The sequence below is a fragment of the Brassica napus genome, chromosome C8 (assembly GCF_020379485.1).
Source record: "Brassica napus cultivar Da-Ae chromosome C8, Da-Ae, whole genome shotgun sequence".
Taxonomy (NCBI): Eukaryota; Viridiplantae; Streptophyta; class Magnoliopsida; order Brassicales; family Brassicaceae; genus Brassica; species Brassica napus.
Window position 1 is genome coordinate 32,888,832 of NC_063451.1, and position 22,053 is coordinate 32,910,884.

Here is a 22,053-nt window from a genome sequence, read left to right on the forward strand (position 1 = left end):
TAATTAATTATTTTATAATTGGTTTTTCTTTTAGATTTTTATACAAATATTTTATTTTTAATAGAAAAAAATCTGTTTATTATTTATATATTTTTTTCTTATACACCCAAACACATATTCATCATATTTACACATACTCATATACGACAACAACATCAAAAATAAAAATTATGGTAGCATCATTAAAGATAATAAGGATAATAAAAAGTTGAGTTGCATCAAGATATTAAAAGCAAATACTCAGGTAATACTTTCCATGTAAATACTATTGTGATTTGTAAAAATACTTTGTGGAAGATCAAACCTAAATATAGATGTGAAATATTTGTAGTTTTTTTGTCATAATTGTTTTAACATACAATTATCAATTAAAAAAAAAGTTAGTTACTTATAAGAAAATAATAAGAGTACTTTTATAATTTTATTTTAATTAGGCTTTAAAAATGTAATATTATTTATTTAAAAGTTAGTTTTTATTTATGTTTTTATTAAATAATTTATTGTACTTGTAGGATTTTACAATTCGTTTTTGTTTAACATTTGTTTTAAAAGTTAATATTTATCTTTTATAATTCTCTATTTTTAGTATCTTTTAGAACAAACATTATAATAAATAATAATAATAAAACTACTAAATAATATTTATAACTAATTTTTAAGAAAAATATTTTTTATTATTTTGGTATATATATTTTTGGTTATGAGATTCTTTAACACATATCACATTTTCAAATATATAATTGACATTGTCACAATTATGTTAATTACCAATTTTGAAGAAGCAAACTTTTTATAAATAATAATAATAATAATAATAAATAATATTCATATTTAATTTTTAAGAAAACTCATTTTTATTATTTTAGTATATATATTTTTGATTATGAGATAGTTTAACACATATCATATTTTTAAATAGATAACTGACATGTTCACAATCATATTAATTAACAATTTTGAAGAATCACGATCAATATAATCTTTTATAATTTTATTTTCATTAAAATTTTAGAAAAGTAAAATTATATTAAATCTATTGTTTTCAAATCTATTTTTTTTAGGATTTTGAAAAAAGAAAATTTCTAAAAATAATACTACTAAATATTTTTAAAATTTTGTTTTTACTATTAAATAATTTTTAAATGTAGTTTTTACAAAATTCATATCTATTATCTTATTATATATATTTTTAAATCATTATATATTTAAACACATGTCACAATATTAGAAGAAAAATTATTATAAAATAATATTTTGGTTAGGATTTTTAAAAAAGGAAAAATACTATTAAAAAGGAAAATTACTAGTAAATAATATTTATATTTACTTTTTAATAAAATTCATTTTTGTTAATATTTTAATATATTTTTTTTTAACTATGAGATAGCTTAACACATGTCACAATCTTAAAATATATAATTGCCAAGTGTCACGATTATGTTAATTAGCAACTTCTATAATCTTAAAATACTACTAAATATTTTTAAAATTTTGTTTTTACTATTAAATAATTTTTAAATGTAGTTTTTACAAAATTCATTTTTATTATCTTATTATATATATTTTTAAATCATTATATATTTAAACACATGTCACAATATTAGAAGGAAAATTATTATAAAATAATCTTTTGGTTAGGATTTAAAAAAGGAAAACTACTATTAAAAAGGAAAATTACTATTAAATAATATTTATATTTACTTTTTAATAAAATTCATTTTTGTTAATATTTTAGTATATATTTTTTTTAATTATGAGATAGATTAACACATGTCACAATCTTAAAATATATAATTGCCAAGTGTCACGATTATGTTAATTACCAATTTTGAAGAACCAAGCTTTATATTATAAGATTTTATTATCTTATTATATATATATTTTTAAATCATTATATATTTAAACACATGTCACAATATTAGAAGGAAAATTATTATAAAATAATCTTTTGGTTAGGATTTTGAAAAAGAAAAACTACTATTAAAAAGGAAAATTACCATTAAATAATATTTATATTTACGTTTTAATAAAATTCATTTTTGTTAGTATTTTAGTATATTTATTTTTTTAATTATGAGATAGAATAACACATGTCACAATCTTAAAATATATAATTTTCAAGTGTCACGATTATGCTAATTAGCAACTTTGAAAAACCAAGATTTATATAATAAGATATATTTATTTGTATATTTAACCGCATTTGTGTTACAATGTAACTAGATCACAATCATATATAAAATTTAAAATTTTGTACCCATTAGCCGTAAATATAAAATAGTTTTGGTTAACAAATTAAAATTGTAACTTAACTTTTATTTTACCATACCTTTATTCTGTTAAATAAAAGGATTAAAACCTTCCAATGGAAAAAAAAATCCAATGCATTCTTTATTTTTAAAACCTTCCAATGGGGTGAAATTGAGTTGAAACGCTCTCAGACACCACACTCGAAGAAGGTCCTTACCATTTGTTCCCCCAATAGTTCCCAAAGTTGACTTATCCCTTTTGGTATAGCTTGTCCCTTTCACTCCGACAGCTTTTCAAATTGTTTCTCTTTTGGGGTTATATATCCTGGATATTAGCACCAACTGAAAAATTAGCGATCCGTAGCCGTTTGCACCGGCGGCCTGACGTGCCTCCGGCCCTCCCCTCCAACGAAACATGAGCCCCTGCAGTTCAATCACCTCATTCACTCACAGCCAACGTCGAATCTGGATCTCAAGTAACTAGAACTTCGCTCCCTTAGAGTTGATGGTTACTCCTCTAAGGCCAACAGTCCACCCCCTGCAACAACAAAACTCTCCGCTACGACGAACATTGATCCCCTACAGCACACAGAACTCCAACCTCTTCTGACACCTATGACGACTAGACTCCTTTCGGCAGCTGACAAGGGCAAAGCTCCAACCATACACGCTACGGAGAACCCCATGAAACGTATCAAGGCTCCCACAATAGACACATCAAGCCTCATTAAGGAGAACTCGCTCACTCTCATAGGCAAAGTAACCAACGCCCATGAACAACCATTAGGAGACCTCATATCTGCTCTCCCAAGGAAATGGGCACTTCAAGGCAAGGTAATGGGCTCAGATCTGGGACGAAGCACCTTCCAATTTAGATTTGAACTGGAGGAAGACCTCGTTGGGGTACTACCTAAAAGGCCCTACCACTACGCCCACTGGATGGTGATCATACAGCGTTGGGAACCCACCCTCTCTCCGCATTTTCCTTCAGAGATTCCTTTCTAGATCCGTCTACATGGACTACCCCTCCACTATTGGCACGAGAAAATGATCTACAATATAAGCCAGGAGCTTGGAGCGCTTGAGGACTACCACATCTCGAAAACCTCAGCAAAAATACGCTTGTGCGTTAATGGTCTGGAGCCAATCACAAAGGAGACCATTGTAGAATTTGATACAGGTGAGGAGCTACATGTCTACCTTGAATACGAGGATCTGGAACAACACTGCTCAATTTGTAACAGCCTCTGTCACTTATCAACTTATTGCCCTACCAAACCAAGCGCTGAGATACGTGTGTCAACAAGCCAATAGAGCAGATGGGAAGGCAGGAAAAACTCCTCCACTATGGTTGAATCTCACCGAGAAAGAACCCAAGACACTCGTATCAAATCTCCACGCAACGCTCCCCGGAACAGAGAAACACCTTTCCACCAAAGACTTGACAGACACGGGAGACCTTTTGGGGATAGAATCCCATTGCCTTCCTCGCAAGCCCTGGGGCCTAGAAACAAGATAACACCACCTCATAGCCTTGAGGAAGGATATCAGAGAAACAATCAAGCCTCCCTTACACACCACACCAGAACCCGCTCCCCTCGTGAACCCCAACAAAGGACCACCTCCAACACGAACCACACCCCTCAACTCCAGTGGCGAGCTCGTGAAAGAACCTCACAACCTTCAAACCATGTTGGTCAAACTGAAAAGGAGAACCTACCTGTGATGGCTCAACAGAGACCACCACTGGAATGTAATCTCGCAGAGAATGACTTTCCTCCACAGGCCCACATTCCAACCACTGAAGAAGTTATGGAGGAGCTAAGAGAAGTTACATTCCAATACACGAATTGCAATGACCCCATCGAGAGAGCGGCTCGTGTACAGAGAGTCATACATGGTGAAGAGGAAGGCTTGATGGCTGAGACGGCAGCCAGGATCGTTGAAGCAGCCTCTTTAAATCTGGAAGCAGACGCAAGGCAGCTTTTGACTACAATCATTGAATTGGAGGCAGAGGAGCAGACAAACCAACTAGAAATACCAAGGAATGATAGACCGGAGTCCTCTAATGCACAAACTCGGAGAATCAAATCGTCTAGAAGTACCAGAGTTGCAGCCAGCCCTCGCTCGACTGCAGGCATGAGCATCAGAAAGAGGAATTTCTACCAGCTACAAACACCACCAGCAAGGCAAGGATTTCCATTTGCCTCGCCAGTCGAGAATGCTCCAGGCCATGGGAGGAGAACACAACAGGTAGACAACAAACACCTCGTCGAGCCAATACCGCTTCACAAGGAAATCCGCAGGATTTTCACGCAGACCAATGTCGGCTTCCTTAGGTGTTCTGAGCTGGAACTGTCAAGGAATGGGGAACCCTCAGACAGTCCGAAGGCTCGTTGAACTGAATAGGCATAAAGCCCCATACATTATCTTCATGCAGGATGCTGATGATTTCGTCCTAAAAGAAACAGAGGAATTGAACTTCGACTCACATTTTTTCGTCACCCCCCACAGACAAGGAGCTGGGGGCCTCGCACTACTATGGAGAAGCGACATCAATCTGCAAGTTCTATCCTCAGACCACAATCATATCGATACACTCATCTCTTTTAAAAATGTGACATTTCATAGCACCTTTGTATATGGAGCTCCAGAAATCCCAAATCGTCAAGCGGTTTGGCAACTTCTCACAAACCTACAGAGCACAAGAGAAGACCAACCTTGGTTCTTAACAGGAGATTTCAATGAAATATTGGACAACACAGAGAAATCTGGGGGAAGAGAGAGAGACCTGAGAGTAGGGCTGGGAGTTTAAATCAAAGCCCGCGGGGCCCGCTCCATTTGACCCGCCGCGGGGCGGGTGCGGGTCGAGCGTTTTGAAAAAATCAAGTCGCGGATGCGGGTGCGGGTTAAGACTATTTTTTGCGGGGCGGGTGCGGGTTGGTGGATTTTGATTTGCGGATACCCGACAACCCGCAAAATAAAATAAAAAATAAAAAAAATTCTTTTTTTTTGAAAAATTCAATTTTTTTTATAAAAATAATTAATTTTTAGAAAAATAATTAACTTTTTAAAAAAATAATTATTTTTTTAACAAAATAATTAAATTTTTAGAAAATAATATAAAAAATTACTTATAAATATATTATTTTATAGAAAAACTAATTAAATAATTATTTTTTAATTAAAAATATAATCCGCGGGTCTCGCGGGTTACCCGCAAAATAAAGCGGGGCGGGTGCGGGTATTAGTTTATTTCTTTGCGGGTTGAGCGGGTCGAAATTTTAACTAAAAAAAAGAAACGATCCGCGGGTTGGCGGGTCGTGCGGGGCGGGTTGACCCGCGAACCCAGGCCTACCTGAGAGCTCCTTTACTTTCTTCAGATCATTCCTGTCATCTTGTGACCTCTTTGATATCAAACACATCGGTAACTTCTTCTCCTGGAGGGGTAAGAGACATACACACACCGTCTTCTGTCGTCTTGATAGAGCTATGACGAACAGCTCTTGGTCTAATCTATTCCCAAATGGCCGATCACACTACCTTAAATTTGAAGGATCAGATCACAGACCCATATTCTCTTCCTTTGACCCAAAAAAGAAGAAACCTCAAAGGCTTTTCCGCTATGATAGGAGAATGCGTGATAATGAGGAGATAAAACTACTAGTCAATAAGGTGTGGGTGGAGAATACTCATCTAGCGGTAGCAAGCAGAATAGGAAAATGAAGGCAGGCCATTTCCAAGTGGAGTAAAGATCACTACATCAATAGCCAAAAATTGATCTCGGAGCTGAAAGATAAATTAGAGGTGGCTATGACAGATACCTCCATTACTGAAGAACAAATTTCAACACTGAATAGAAGTTTGATCCACGCGTACAAGGCAGAAGAAGACTTCTGGAAGCAACGTAGCCGACAGTCTGGCCCTGGGAGATAGAAACACTGCTTATTTTCACGCATCAACAAAAGGGAGACGAGCTAGGAACATGATTACCGTCATAGAAAACTCGCTAGGAGAGCCAGTTTACGAGGACGAGCAAATCTCGAAAGCTATCTCTGAGTACTTCAGTAATATCTTCTCATCATCAAACCCACCAGCTACTGATCTGATCAACAAGGCCGTGCGTCCTTGCATTTCGGAGGAGATCAATACACAGCTTTTTTTATTCTTAATTCCCAAGAGATCAGAAGCCATGTTCTCAATTCACCCGGACAAAGCGCCAGGGCCCGACGGCTTTTCAGCCAGCTTCTTCCAAACAAACTGGGACAATCTCGGGCCTGCAATCACGAGTGAGATCCAAGAATTTTTTGCATCAGGAAATATGCCTTTCTCCATAAATGAAACTCATATTAGGCTAATTCCTAAGATATCTAGCCCTCAGAAGATCTCAGACTACAGACCTATAGCATTGTGCAATGTATACTACAAAGCCATTTCTAAGATCCTCTCCTTACGTCTAAATCCTGCTCTTAATGACATTATAAGTGAGAATCAGTTAGCCTTTGTACCTGGTAGAGCCTCATAACTCACGAGATGCTTCACTTCCTCAAGATCTCAGGAGCCACAATCAACTGTTCCATGGCAGTAAAAACCGACATCAGTAAGGCCTATGATAGGCTGGAGTGGACATTCATAAGAGAAGTCGTGGAAAGATTAGGATTTCATCAAAAAGTGGTTGAATGGATGATGCAATATATAACCACAGTTACTTACTCTTTCTTAGTCAACAATGAAGTGACAGGAGATGTGCATCCCCAACGTGGAGTTCGATAGGGAGACCCACTCTCTCCATATGTCTTCATCTTATGTGCTGAAGTCCTCTCTGGCCTATGCAAGAAAGCACAAGATAATGGAACATTAGCTGGGTTAAGAGCCGCAAGAAATTTCTCGAAGATCAATCATCTGCTTTTCGCAGATGATACTATGTTTTTCACTAAAACAGATCCTCAGAGTTGCTCTACATTACTAGACATCCTCCATAGCTATGAAGTGGCCTCGGGTCATATGATAAACGTCGATAAATCCTCCATCTCTTTCTCTGCAAAGACGCCACAAGAAATAAGAGATAGAATTAAAGCTCATCTGGGAATTTCAAAAGAAGGAGGAGTAGGTAAGTACCTATGCATCCCTGAACATTTTGGCAGGAAGAAAAAAGACTGATTTGCCTCTATCGTCGAAAAATTAAGCAAAAGGCCATCAGCTGGAGGTCCCGACGTCTATCTTCAGCAGGCAAAGCCACCATGATACAATCTGTTCTCTCAGCAATACCTTCGCACGCCATGTCCTGCTTCTTGCTACCTGTTGGATTATGCAAAACGATCCAGTCAATCTTAACACGCTTCTGGTGGGATTCAAGTGAAGGCGAGAAGAAAATATGTTGGACTGCTTGGGAGACACTTGCAAGACCTAAGAGTTTAGGAGGAATGGGCTTCCGAGATATTCAACTCTTCAACGTAGCGCTACTAGCCAAAATCGCTTGGAGGATCATCACAAAACCTGAATGTCTGCTTGCAAAAATCCTCCTAGGCAAATATTGTCATAAAACGCCGTTCCTCAAGACAGCTCCCACAAACTCCTCATCACATGGGTGGAAAGGCATCCTACAGGGGAGAGACCTTCTTATGAACCACCTGGGGAAAGCCATTGGCGATGGAGAAGACACCAATATCTGGACCGACTCATGGATCAACTCTGCAGAGGATTTTAAATACGTTGGCCCGGTCCTAGAACAAAGTCAAGATTTATTGGTGGCTGACCTGTTGACAAGAGAAACCAAGGAGTGGAACAAAGCTCTAGTAGAAAAGCTATTCCCAGAATTATCACACCTCATCTTCTCCATCCGGCCCAGTCTACACGGCTCCAAAGATGCCTACATTTGGACAGAACAACAGTCAGGTACTTGCTCTGTAAAATCTGGCTACTACTCAGCCTATATGGAAAAACTCCAATCGACTCCTACACTCTTGGAGGACACAATGTGGGATTGGAAAAAATATATTTGGAACCCTGATCTACTCCCTAAGATTAAACTCTTCCTTTGGAAGTGTGCTCAAAATGGATTACCTACAGGAGAAAACCTTCAAAGGCGGGGAGTACTAGATAATGTCAACTGAAAACAATGTGGTGAAATGGAATCCCTCTCCCACCTCCTCTTCGAATGTAGCTACGCATCAGAGACCTGGTCCCTGGTCCCATGGTCTTCTCAGATCACAATTCACACAAACACTGACTTCAGATCAAGACTACAAGACTCTTTCATCAGGCTAAATCTCCCCCCTATTGGAGCAGTGACAAATATTTTCCCTTGGGTGTGTTGGGGAATCTGGAAGGCTCGCAACCATCTTATCTTCCAAAACAGATACTCCACCCCCTCGGAAGTCTTAACAAAGGCGATTGTCGCTATGAGAGAATGGGAACAAGCTAAAGCTCTGTCTCCAAAGAGTTCTACATCACTGACACGAGTGAATCTCCCCCTCCCCTACTCCAACGATGTGATCTACTGTAACACAGATGCCTCTTGGAACGCTCAAACCAGATCTGCAGGAATGGCATGGATCTTCACAGAGCAAGGGGACAAAGAGATCGCACGAGGATCTATATATCAAGAGTTTGTCTCATCCCCATCGATGGCAGAGGCTTTGGCAATACGCGGTGCTCTCCAACATGCAATCTCTCTCCATATCAACAAAATTTCGCTGCACTCAGACTGCAAAGGGCTTGTTCTAGCCATCTCTGCGAATCGAAGATCGGTGGAACTCTTTGGAGTTTTGTCGGACATTGAATCATCGATCATCTCTTTTTCCGCTTGTTCTTTCTTTTCATTCCAAGATCTCTAAATGGGCCTGCTGATGCTGCAGCAAAGACTTGTCTATGTAACAAACTATCTAGTTTGGGCCTAGCCACAAACTAGTTTCTTAATTAAATTTCATGATGTTCAAAAAAAAATAAAAACCTTCCAATGCAACAAATGCGCATAAACATTAACCCCACCCCACAAACATACCAAGCCGTGACATTAAGAGCGTATATTGCCAAATTAAACCAGCACCAACTACCTAAACCACAAAGATGTTGTGAAACTTAGGATTTATAGCTGTCAGTTTCTGTGTATTATTAATCATAACATAAGGTGCCCTTATACATAGGAGCTTACAAAGAGATAAATGGAAAGACATAATATGGAAAGATTACAAATCATAAACATAAAGGGAAAATGAAATAAGGTTTCATTTTCTCTAACTAAAGTAAGCTACCTCTCTCTCTCTCTCCATGTCGTGGCCGCCTCTATCTCTAGGGTTGGGCCGTCTCTCTCTCTCTAAGTGTATGGGCCGGTTATAGACCGGGCCGGTTATGGACATTCATCAATTGGTTTATAACACTCCCCCTTGGATGCCATAACCATACATGGATTGTAATACGCTTAATGTTGTCTCATTAAAACCTTATCAGGAAAACCCAGTGGGACAAAACCATGATGAAAGAAAAAAGAGTACAACATGCACTACTCCCCCTGATGTAAACCTCAGTGGAGGTCTTTCAGCCTACGCATCCCAATCTGACGCGTGAGCTTCCTGAACGTGCAGGTCGGAAGTGCCTTAGTGAATTGATCGGCCGAATTTTCACTGGGTCATACTTGGACCACTTTGACCTCTCCGGCCTTTTGTAAATCGTGGGTAAAGAAAAACTTAGGCAAAATATGTTTTGTCCTGTCCCCTTTGATATAGCCGTCTTTGAGCTGAGAAATGCAAGCCGCATTGTCCTCGAACATCACGGTCGGTTCTTTGCACTCGACCATCCCACAATCTGATCGGACATGTTGGGTCATCGACCTCAACCAGACGACCTCGCGGCTGGCCTCATGAATGGCCAATATTTCCGAGTGATTAGACGATGTGGCCGCGATGGTTTGTTTCATGGAACACTTTGAAATGGCCGTACCTCCATGTGTAAAGACATATCCTGTCTGTGATCGAGCTTGATGTGGATCTGATAAATAACCAACATCAGCAAAACCAACTAAACCATCTTTGTTATGGTTAGTATAAATCAGACCCAAGTCTTTTGTTCCTTGCAGGTAACGAAGAACATGTTTAATACCGTTTCAGTGCCTTTGGGTCGGACAAGAGCTAAACCTAGATAGTAGGTTCACGGCAAAGGCTATATCAGGCCGTGTGTGAGTTGCCAAGTACATTAAAGCTCCTATGGCAATGAGATATGGCATTTTGGGACCAAGGACATCCTCATCGTCCATATTGGGACGGAAGGGATCAGTGTCCAGGCCGAAGGATCTCACGACCATGGGACTGGTCAGTGGATGGCAATCGGCCATATTAAACCTCTTGAGTACCTTTTATGTATAAGCCATTTGATGCACAAGGATACCATCATTTATGTACTCAAGCTGTAATCCCAAACAGAATTTCGTTTTCCCGAGAACTTTCATCTCAAATTATTTCTTAAGGTATTCAACCGTTTGGGAAATCTCTCCAGAGGTTACAAGGATGTTCAGATCATCAACATATACTGCTATGATCACGAATCCTTTGTTTTCGAATTTCTTAATGAAAATACATGGACTGATAGGGTCATTTCTATATCCCTCTTTCACTAGGTACTCACTTAGTCTATTGTACCACATCCGTCCGGATTGTTTCAGTCCATAAAGAGATTTATTCAGCTTAATACAATGTTGTGCTCGAGAACTCTCTTTGTTTTTCAATTCGATACCTTCTGGGACTTTCATATAGATTTCATTATCCAGTGAACCATATAGGTATGCGGTTACAACATCCATTAACCGTAAATCTAGACCTTCTCTCACGGCCAGACTCATTAGGAATCTGAAGGTCGTAGCATCCACCACAGGGGAGTATGTCTCCTCATAGTCTATTTCTGGTCTTTGTGAGAATCCTTGTGCAACAAGTCGGGCTTTATACCTCACGACTTCACCATTCTCATTTCTATTTCTCGCAAAAACCCATTTGTATCCCACTAGTTTGATATCATGAGGTGTCCGGATTATTTGGCCAAATACACCTCTTTTTCTCAATGATGCTAACTCCACGTTTATGGCTTCTTTCCATTTAAGCCAATATGGTCGTTGCATGCATTCATATATAGACGTGGGTTCATAATCCTCGTTATCCATAAGTTCAAGTGCTACTTCATAAGCAAATATATCATCCATGTCGATATGTTTTCTGTTCCATTGTTTTCCAGACAAGACATAGTTTATTGAGATCTCATTATTATCTGCACCATCAGTACCATGAATCTTGGCATCCCAAGAATCATTGTTTGGCACATCAGGGCCAGCCACATCAGTGGCATCAGGTCCGGCCATGTCTAAAGCCGTAGGGTTGGACGCGGCCACATCACAGGCTGGATCGGCCATGGTCATGTCTGGTTTCTTATGAACCTCGGTTTCATTTTCTGCACATTTCTTTGTTTTCCGAGGGTTCTTATCTTTGGAACCTATTGGTGTACCATGTTTCACACGTTGTCTAGACTCTGTAGCAACTTGATTGTGTCCTTCTTGAACATCAATTCTTATTGGTGCATTAGCAGCTGGTATATATGACTTTGTCACTCTTTTCGGGTCAACAAAGGAATCTGGCAATTGATTAGCTAGCTTTTGTAAATGAATGATCTTTTGAACTTCTAGACCACATTCTTAAGTTCGAGGATCTTTCCAAGTTATGGATGTTTGATTCCATGAGATTTCTTTTACCATTTTACTGCTATCTCCCCCTAATGTTGGAAGCTCGGATTCATTAAAAATGACAATCCGCGTATCTGGCCTTAAACAAATCACCCGTACTTGGCTCGAGATACTTTAAAATAATGGGGGAATCAAATCTAACATATATCCCCATCCTCCTTTGAGGTCCCATCTTTGTTCTCTGTGGTGGAGCTATTGGAACATAAACAGCACAACCGAATGTCCTAAGATGGGATACGTTTGGCTCATGACTCGTAAGTAATTGTAATGGAGAATACTTATGTTCACTTGATGGCCTGATGCGTATGAGATCGGCCGCGTGAAGGATTGCATGTCCCCACGCTGAGACCGGAAGTCTCGACCTCATGAGTAATGGTCGAGCTTATGAGCTGTATGTGTTTTATAAATAATTCGGCCAAGCCGTTCTGTGTATGTACATGTGCCACGGAGTGTTCCACACTTACCCCCATGGACATACAATAATCATTAAACGCTTGGGAAGTGAACTCACCAGCATTGTCTAGACGTATAGTCTTTAAAGGAAAATCTGGAAAATTGGCTCGTAATCGAATTATCTGAGCAAGCAACCTAGTAAATGCTTGGTTTCGGGATGATAGGAGACAGACATGCGAACATCTAGTGGACGCATCAGTGATGACCATGAAATATCGAAATGTCCCACAAGGTGGGTGAATTGGTCCACAGATGTCTCCTTGAACCCTTTCCAGAAAGTTTATAATCTCCTTAGTGACTTTAACTGGTGACGGCCTTGAAATGAGTTTCCCTTTGGAACAAGCAAAACAAGATAGGTGCTTAGGGATGATTCGTTTCTCTTTAAGGGAATGACTGTTTGAGTTCAGGATCAGTTTACGCATCATGGACGAACCGGGATGGCTAAGCCGGTCGTGCCATAAAGTGAATTTTTCGATTGCCTCTTTGTTAAAAGTGGCATTGGCCTCGATCATACTGACTTTAGTATGACCTTGGGCGAGATCAATGATCTGGAGGAACTCTTTGTGTCCTTCGCCTTTAGTTTCAATATGATAGCCATTCAATCGAATGTCTTTAAAGCTTAATAGACTTCTCTTAGAGTTGGGTGAATACAAGGCATCTGATATCTCAAGATGTGTACCCATAGGCAACAGGATATTGGCCTGGTTGTGCCCCTCTATGAGACTAGCAATACCCGCAATGGTGGAGATGGTGGCGTTTTTCAGAGTTAGGTTTATGAAGTATCTCTTATCTTTTAAGATCGTGTGGCTTGATTCACTGTCCACAACGAGTACATCCTTGTTCTCGTTCATTTCTAAAACAAGATTCAAAATGATGCTACTTAGAGACTTCATATATAAAGGAAACTTTTATTTTATTATAGGTCTTTAAAACAAGTTCAAAATAAAAGATAACATAGAAATTAAAAACACCAAAACACAGAACACATAATTTTAGATTATAATGTCGAAATCATACTTCAGTCTTTAAGACAATCTGAAGTTTCATAATCCATAAGATCGTCCTTCTCATGATCGAAGTCTTTTTCATTGTCTTGATAGGTCATGTGGGCTTCAGGATTCTTCCCTTTCAAACTCTCTTGATAGAGATCAACTAGATGCTTGGGAGTCCTACAAGTCTTAGCCCAATGATTTCCCATACCACATCTATGGCACACTGATTTACTTGAGTTGATCGAGTGTTGAGGTTTGAACGAAGATCCACGGCCGCGACCATGGCCTCTTCCAAATGAGCCATGATCACGTCCATGATTTCATCCATTCTGATTCCCTCATCCGCGGCCAAAGGAACTTTGGCCACGGCCACGTCCGTTTCTACTCCCTCGACCACGGCCATGATAGCCGTTTCTTTGAACATGGCGGGACTCTTTATTGTCCTCAGTGGTGTGTGCTTCAGGTGGTGCTGCTGAGCCAACAGGTCTCATCTCACTGTTTCTCATCAATAATTCATTATTCTGCTCAGCAAGCAAGAGACAAGAAATAAGATCAGCATAGGTCTTAAAACCTTTCTCACGGTACTGTTGTTGTAACAGCACATTGCTTGTGTGGAAAGTGGAAAAAGTTTTCTCAAGCATATCCTCATCCGTAATACTTTCACCACACAATTTCAATTTTGAAACGATCTTAAACATGGCTGAGTTGTACTCATCCACGGACTTATAGTCTTGGATTCTTAGATCTCTCCAATCAGACCCAGCCTTAGGTAAGATCACCGTTCTCTGGTGATCATATCTCGATTTCAATTCGTTCCAAAAATCTAGTGGATTCTCAATGGTTAGATATTGATCCTTGAGACTCTCAACTAGATGATGACGAATGATCATGATGGCTCTGTAACGATCATTCTCATTAGGATTACTGTTCTCGGTGATACATTCACCGAGACCCTTGGATTTCAAGATGATCTTAGCATCAAGCGCCCATTGAAGGTAAATTACTCCAGAGAGATTTAGGGCAGCAAAATCCAGGTTGTTGATTTTCGACATCTGAAATCATAGATTAATATCTTTAGATCTTTTAGGAATATGGTTTAACTGAATAGGGTTTTAAGTTTAAACAATCAATCAATCAAGCCTAACGGCCAAGATCTATGCCTCACGGCCAATCAGCAAGCCACACGGCCAAGTATGCAATCAGTTCGATATTATGCATATAGATTGTCATGTAATTGCAATCATAACATTCAATGTTTCTATATGATGCAATTAATACAAACAAAATTCAGCCAAGCAAATAACAAACCACATGGCTGCTTGATTTTGATTTAATACCATTCCTAAAGTTATAAGTGCAATTTGCAATCAAACAATTGTGATCAGATTCGGATATGAATGCAATAAGGCCACACGGCCACGAGTATGATCAGGTCTAGAATTATTAACCTAGAATGCAGCAAGGCCACACGGCCACAATTCAGATTTGGTTTCAGAATAATCTAGACTAGGTTATTAGGGTTTCAGTTTAAGCAATCTTAATTCATTCAAATTCAAGTTTAAACAATCTTAATCAATAGTTCTAGGTGATCAATCAATCAATCAAGATTCAATTTTAAACAATAAAAATCGATTTTTCAATTTTAGGGTTTTAGGGATTTTTGAAATTTGATCTTAGATCAAGGAGATTTGATTTGAGATTCAAAAACCTTTAAGGCTTTGATTTTAATTGATCAATGGATCAATCTCGATTCTAGGGTTTAGGGGATTGAACTTATTCGAGCATCTATTTACTCTTTAGGGATTGATCTATTATCCTATGGCTTTCATCTTAGAGATTAGGTTTTAGGGTTTCAATCTTTACAAACAACCAGATTCGATTCTTATATTTTCAGAATTCGAATTACCTTTAGTTTGATGATTGTTGAAACCGGACCACCAAAGATGAGTTTCTGTGTATTATTAATCATAACATAAGGTGCCCTTATATATAGGAGTTTACAAAGAGATAAATTGAAGGACATAATATGGAAAGATTACAAATCATAAACATAAAGGGAAAATGAAATAGAGTTTCCTTTTCTCTAACTAAAGTAAGCTGCCTCTCTCTCTCTCTCCATGTTGTGGCCGCCTCTCTCTCTCTAGGGTTGGACTGTCTCTCTCTCTAAGTGTATGAACCGATTATAGACCGGGCCGATTATGGACATTCATCAATTGATTTATAACAAAAGAAACCTTTCTTTCTCTTTTAAAATTAATGAAGCAACATCAAAATCCACATAACTCAAAAGCAGCCAAATAACTTTGTTGGGGCAGTTCCTGTGGCTCGGTACTTTGCAGCCATTTCCTCGGCCTTCAGAATCTCTTCCCCACGCTTAGCTTCGGTCATGGCTCTCTTCTCTTCAGCTTCTTTGTGAATTTGAGCTATTTTGTTCTTCATTTGCTCTGCATACTCGGCCTTCTTCTTAATGAGTTGTTGCTGTTATCATTCCGATTTCAAGGGACTAAATTAGAAGAAATCTAACAAGTGTTATCATTTTACGTAACAAAATAAAAGAACAAAATATTACAAGTATAATTAATAATCCTATTTACCTCGATCTTTTTTAGCTCAGCTTCCGCATATGCTTTCTTGCTGTTTTCCCAAGCTCCAACTGAAGAAAGCTTCTTCTGAGCTCTGCGTCATATATAAAGTTATCAAGTTAAGATTACATACATACGTAGAGAAAAACAAACCAAAAGTTTCATAAATTCATTAAAGGCCTTAAAGTTCATTTTCTCTCTTTTTTGCTCACAAAAAGAAGAACTCAATTCGTTGATGAAAAAAGAAAAAGAAAAACTCACTTGTTCTCCACTTTGGATTTCTCAGCCTTCCCAAGCTTTGATGAGAGACATCCTCTTTTCTGTCTCGAGTTTAGCCAAAACATCATCTTCTCACCATTTATTTTACACACATACACCCAAAAATAATCAGAAAATGCAGAAAAAAACTTAGGAACAAATAATGCGGTAAGTTACTGAAAATATATAAAGTTAAATTGGCCGAGTATCTATTCCCCTAAAAGATTTTTTTTTTATCTAATCTATTAAAACTGAAGTACATTTAAAAAATAACACTTGCATCATCTAAATTTTTACCATTTCATGTCTTTCCTTTTAATTAAAAATGTTATCCCCTATATATTATTTGTGAAACATTACAACTTCTTTTTGTAGCCACATGTCATCACTAGGATGATTCTTAGAATTACTAGAGAAATAGGTTGGTCCATCTAATTATATAATAAACTTTTTATTAAACTAACCATAAATTCATTATTAATGTCAATTATTATTTCCTTAAATAAAGATTACGGAATTGCCTAATGTGGGTAAAGTATATATGACAATTAATGATTTTGAATAAAAAAGATCTGATAAAAAAAATGTATCTTCTATCAAATTTGTTTAATTTAAAACTATTAAAATAACTTAAAAAAAACAAAATAACCATATTATAAAAATTTAGATTTTTCTGTATATTTTATATTTTGAATTTTAAAAAATGACTATAAATTACTAAAATTGTTAAAAGTCTCACATTCAAATTTTGCGATCCATGGTTTAAAATTTTTGTTATGACAAAATACAAATGATTACAAAATCATATAAGTAAAAGTCTAATTTAATTAATCATTAAGATTTAAAATATATATGTATATATATATCATTCTAAATTAAACTATAAACCATATTGAATAAATAAATATTTTAGTTTCAAAATTTACTTTGAATAATTTTTTTGATAAAAGTTTTGAACTAACATTGATAAATTTTTTTAAATTATCAATTATTAAAATTATTAGTCCCACAATGAAAATTTTGTTATCAGTAATTTAAAGTTTTTGCTATTAAAGATACACATGATCAAAAAAAAAATATGAGTAGAAAACACCATTAAAAAAATAGACATTAATATTAAAAATATACTATGTATGTTAATATCATTTAAATTTAATTACATATCCTATCAAATTTTTATAAAAAATTGTTTGTATTAATAAAATTGATTTATACGTTCGCACCAATTTTATTATATATGTAATAGTTACTGACTTTTAATTATTTAATATATATTTATTATTTCATAATATGTAAGAACATATAATACATAAAATAATTTATATATATAATTTTTATTCCGCGCAAGGTGCGGATCTTAATCTAGTCTTTAAATATATAGCATATACGATTGGGTTCAAAATCTTTGCTAATGTGCTTAAAATCAAATGAGTCCATTAAATTCATTTGATTAGCTTTTTTCATGTTATTTGGTTGATATGAACCGCATTTAACCAATCGTATATGTTTTGGTTATCAAAACCATTATAAATAAAAATAATCCGATTTATATCAAATGTGTTTTATATATCTATTGACTATATTTAATTCCTTGATCATGGCCTTAGTTCATAATGGAATGGTTTGTGCTAAACCATTTATACAATTCTTGAGTTCAAATTTAAAAAAGAACAACCATAATTTTTGTCCAGTCTTCGTTATTATTAAGATAGATATAATAATTCCATTGTTCACATTATAACAAGCACCACGATAAATTAAGTTAGATAACCAATTTAAATCAATACCTATCCAGTTTAATATCTTTTGGGATACTTATAACTTCCCATTAGAATCGTGATTCTCTCATATATATATATATATATATATATATATATCTATATTAATAAAGTAGTTCAGAAAGGCTCCTTAGAGCGCCACGTCATCCCTCCATGCTCCTTTTTCTGCCATGTGTCGACCAGACACGACCCCTCCTTTTCCTTTTGTTTCGAAATCTCGCTTCTCAGTTCTTATTCTTTTTTTTTGTGTTTCGAAACGCGGCCTGTTTTGCTCCATCTCGAAATCATTTCTCTGGGCTTGGGCCATGCTTTCGTATATGTGGCCCGTCTTGCGTTTAGGGTTACATGTGCCCTCTTCGAGATTGCCCATCTACGCTGTCCTCTTTCCATCGTCTCTGACTTCGTCTCCTCTCTGTAACATCTTGCTTCTAATTAAAATCGATCTTTAATTCAGTCATCAAGCTTTACCCTACCTCTCTTCCCACTCCATCTCATTTACTCTTATTGACGACCCGCTTTGTAACAGATCGAAGGTGGCGCTATAAATAAGTGTGTCTTAGAGCGATGAGGATCTATAGCTTTGAGATTTATAGCTTAAGCAATCTGACGCACGCCTTCCGATATGTCTTCCTATGTTCTTCTCGCTAACTTAAGAGCATGTCGTTGCTCAAACACCGCTGAAGTGCATCTTTTGAGGTTCTAGGAAGCTCGCAACATCAGGAAAGAAGAGCTTATGAGTCTTGACATGCTACTCCTCGATGAACAGGTAAATCCGATAGTGTTATGTTTCTTATTTCTGCCAGTTAGACCTAGGTGTTTAATTGTTTGGTTTATTCTTGACTCGTCGCAGTCTACGCTGATCCACGGGAGCATCAACTCAAGCCGCGTTGACACTTTCCGGATGCGGCTCAGTGAAAGCTCAATCTACCCTCTCAGTGGTTTCGACGTCGCATGGAGTAACCCAAAATTCCGACTCTCTGACTCTCCGGTGTCCATACACTTCAATGATGGAACTTTTTTTGAAACAAAAACTGACTCGGACAAGGACATTCCGACTGAGTTATTCAGATTTCGCAGCCACGAACAGCTTCTGACATTGGCAAACACTAACAGAGAACTCCCAGGTATATATCTTCTCTTTAATAAACTTATCCAAGTGCATTCTTTCACCTCTATTAACGTTTGTTTTTTTCTTTCAAGTTTTCAAGATATCGTTGGTGAAGTAATTTCCGTCAGGAGCACGATCACCGATGGCCTACGCGGTCCTCAACGTGTAATGGTGACTCTGCGTTTGGAAGGGTAAGCTGTATATTTGTTTATCCAATAATTGTCATCGTCTTTGTTACTAACACATCAAATTGCATCAGGGATGTCAATGTTTGTGTCAGTATGTTTGATGATCGTGCTGTAACTTTCCAAACTAAGTTTGACGAGCACAACTCTGAGCCAAAGGTTATATTCTTTACAAGCATCAATCCCAAAGTTGTTGGAGGTAAGATACGTGTTTTCACCTAGGAACCCTTCATTAGCACGGTCTACTTACGCACTTTTCACATTCAGGGAAGCTTTTTCTCAGCGCTACGTCTGGTACCCACTTTTATTTCGACTATGAAACATCAGCTGGAAAAGAGCATTATGAAAGGTAAGTCTTGTACTAAGATTGATATAGTTCACCTCATTGGTTTACCATTGTTTCCAATAATCAAGAAGGAAAAGAAAGAGAAGTACCTCGCTTAGTAATTAACTATAAGCTTCTAAACAATGTTATGCAATGGATAAGATACCTTTTTTTGTGCAACCAAATATATTAAAAAATAAGAGTCTGGGCCCGACTGGGCTAGGCCACTAAGGGTTGCAATACAATAGAAGAAACAGTTAAGGCCCTAAGGGCTTGTTTAGCTAGAAGATAAGCATCTTTGTTCTGAGAATGAGGGATGTGAGAAAAATGGATAGATACAAAGCCAGAGGAGAGGTGGTCGATATCTTTGAGGATACCAAAACTTTCCTTGATCTGATGCTTGCTGTTAATTGCTCTGATGAGCGTTGAGCAGTCAAAGAGGACGACGATGTTGGAGATCCCCTTTGTTGCTGCGGAATCGATTCCTCGGCGAAGATCCAAAGCTTCTGCCATTAGAGGAGACAAGACGAAATCGTTAGCCAGCAAACCTGATTCTGGTTGGATTGACTAGGGATCCTTAGTGATCTAGGCTAGGCCTGGGCATTTTACCCGGACCCGAAGACCCGAACCGGAACCGATCCGAAAATACAGGTCCGGGTCCTACCCGAGACCCGTTCGGGTACCCGAAGTACCCGCAAATAATTGTATATACTAGGTATATTTGGGTGATTGGGTATATTTTTGGTATTTCGGATTTTTTTTTAAAAGTTTCGAGTTTGGATTTTCGGGTATAATTGTAGGTTTCAGGTAAAATTTTAGATTTTTTTGAAAATATAATTCGGGGATTCAGGTAAAATTCGGGTATGTTTTGGGTTTTCGGATCTTATTTTGGATAAATGTTTGGATATTTTTGCGGTTCTTCGGATATATTTAGAGTTTTTGGGTCCAGTTCGGGTATTTCGGGTCTATTTCGGATCGTAAATACCCGAACCGACCCAGATACAAAATATACTCGAAAATTTTGGGTATTTTACAGGTATTGAAATTATAGACCCGAACCTGATATCACTCAAATTACCCTAAGGAGTGATTTTACTGTCTCAAATAAGAGGTTCAATTGTAGTACTTAGGGATCAAATCCACATGGAGCTAGGGAACCTAATAAATCTAATTGGATTTGTTAAGTAAGGTGATTTAATGATTTAAATGTAAAGTTGCAGTTGTTTGAGCAAGTAAATGCTCGTTTGATTGGTTGAGGTTTTGGTGCTTAAAAAGGAAATAGCTAGACTTAGGGTTTTTATTCAGGAAATTTGGAAAAATAATCCTATAGATGCCTAACAAGTTGCATGCATGATATTTTAGAGCTCAACACTTATAAACGAACAACTAGACTCTCGTTTTCTAGGTTCATCTATTGACCAGTGTCAATCGATGATTCTATATGAATAACGATCGATGCACTATTCAAAACATCGACCGATTATTCTATTTGAATATCGATCGACGCTATTGGTCAAGTGTTTATGCCCGGGGTTAATGTGCTCACTAAGCTCACTAGATCAGCTCTCGCCTTACTCTAGCAAGAATCTTTGCTCAATTAGAATGGTTTCAGGATGAGATTAAAGCTGCCGCTTATATCTAACAATCCTAGGGCAAGTTCTATCTAGCTAATCTAGAATCAGACATTAATGACAATCCTAATGATTAATATCACAACTTAACAATCTATAGTTGAGGTTAATCCCTCATAACCTATTTAAACCCTAAAATCGAACAAGAGAACTACTCAGACATGACCAAGCAATTCATAACAGCAATAAGGTATGAAAACTGCATTAGAATAGTAAATATATATCAATGGAGTTCCAATCACAAATATAACTTTCGATCTTCTCTCCAATCTATCAAAATCCTAGAAAACCTTTGCTGTGAAAATAGTAAAACAAGAAAAACACACTTTGCCTCTAACACGTTGGCAAAGCTTATATAATTAAGTTAAAACTCGTCAGGGATAATCTTGTAAATTGGTGAAGACTTGGGCTTCAAGTCGGCTGTGACCAAACGGGCTTTCTGCGCGCTTCGCTGTCGATAGATGTCAAGATGTGAACATCAATCGATTATTCCTCTTCAATATCGACCGATGGTCGAACTCGATGATCATCTTGGGTGCTTACTCCAAATATCTCCAAAATGCTCCAAAATTATCAATTATCTCCAAATCACTCATGATCCTATAAATATACTAAATAGACTCTATAATATAATAATTAATAGTTAAAACACTTATAAACCATGGGTAAAAGTGGGTCAAATCCATGGTCTATCAGAACCGACCCGGATCCGACAAGACCCGACCCGGAACCGACCCGAAATATTATAGGTACCTATATGGGTCTAAATCG

The 22,053-nt window shown here is 37.3% G+C and overlaps 1 protein-coding gene and 1 pseudogene across 1 annotated transcript; one reads left to right on the plus strand and one right to left on the minus strand.

Annotated features, from left to right (window-relative positions):
* The first annotated feature begins 8,377 nt into the window (after nt 1–8,377).
* Nucleotides 8,378–9,085, plus strand: LOC106436291. Its single transcript, XM_013877248.1, has one exon. It carries the CDS (start codon nt 8,378–8,380, stop codon nt 9,083–9,085), a length of 708 nt encoding a protein of 235 aa, XP_013732702.1.
* Nucleotides 9,086–14,810: 5,725 nt separating this feature from the next.
* Nucleotides 14,811–18,403, minus strand: LOC125591976 (annotated as a pseudogene).
* Between the last annotated feature and the right edge of the window lie 3,650 nt (nt 18,404–22,053).

Coding starts and splice junctions, on each gene's coding strand:
- LOC106436291 (XM_013877248.1), top strand. CDS start 8,378: ATGGAATCCCTCTCCCACCTCCTCTTCGAATGTAGCTACGCATCAGAG.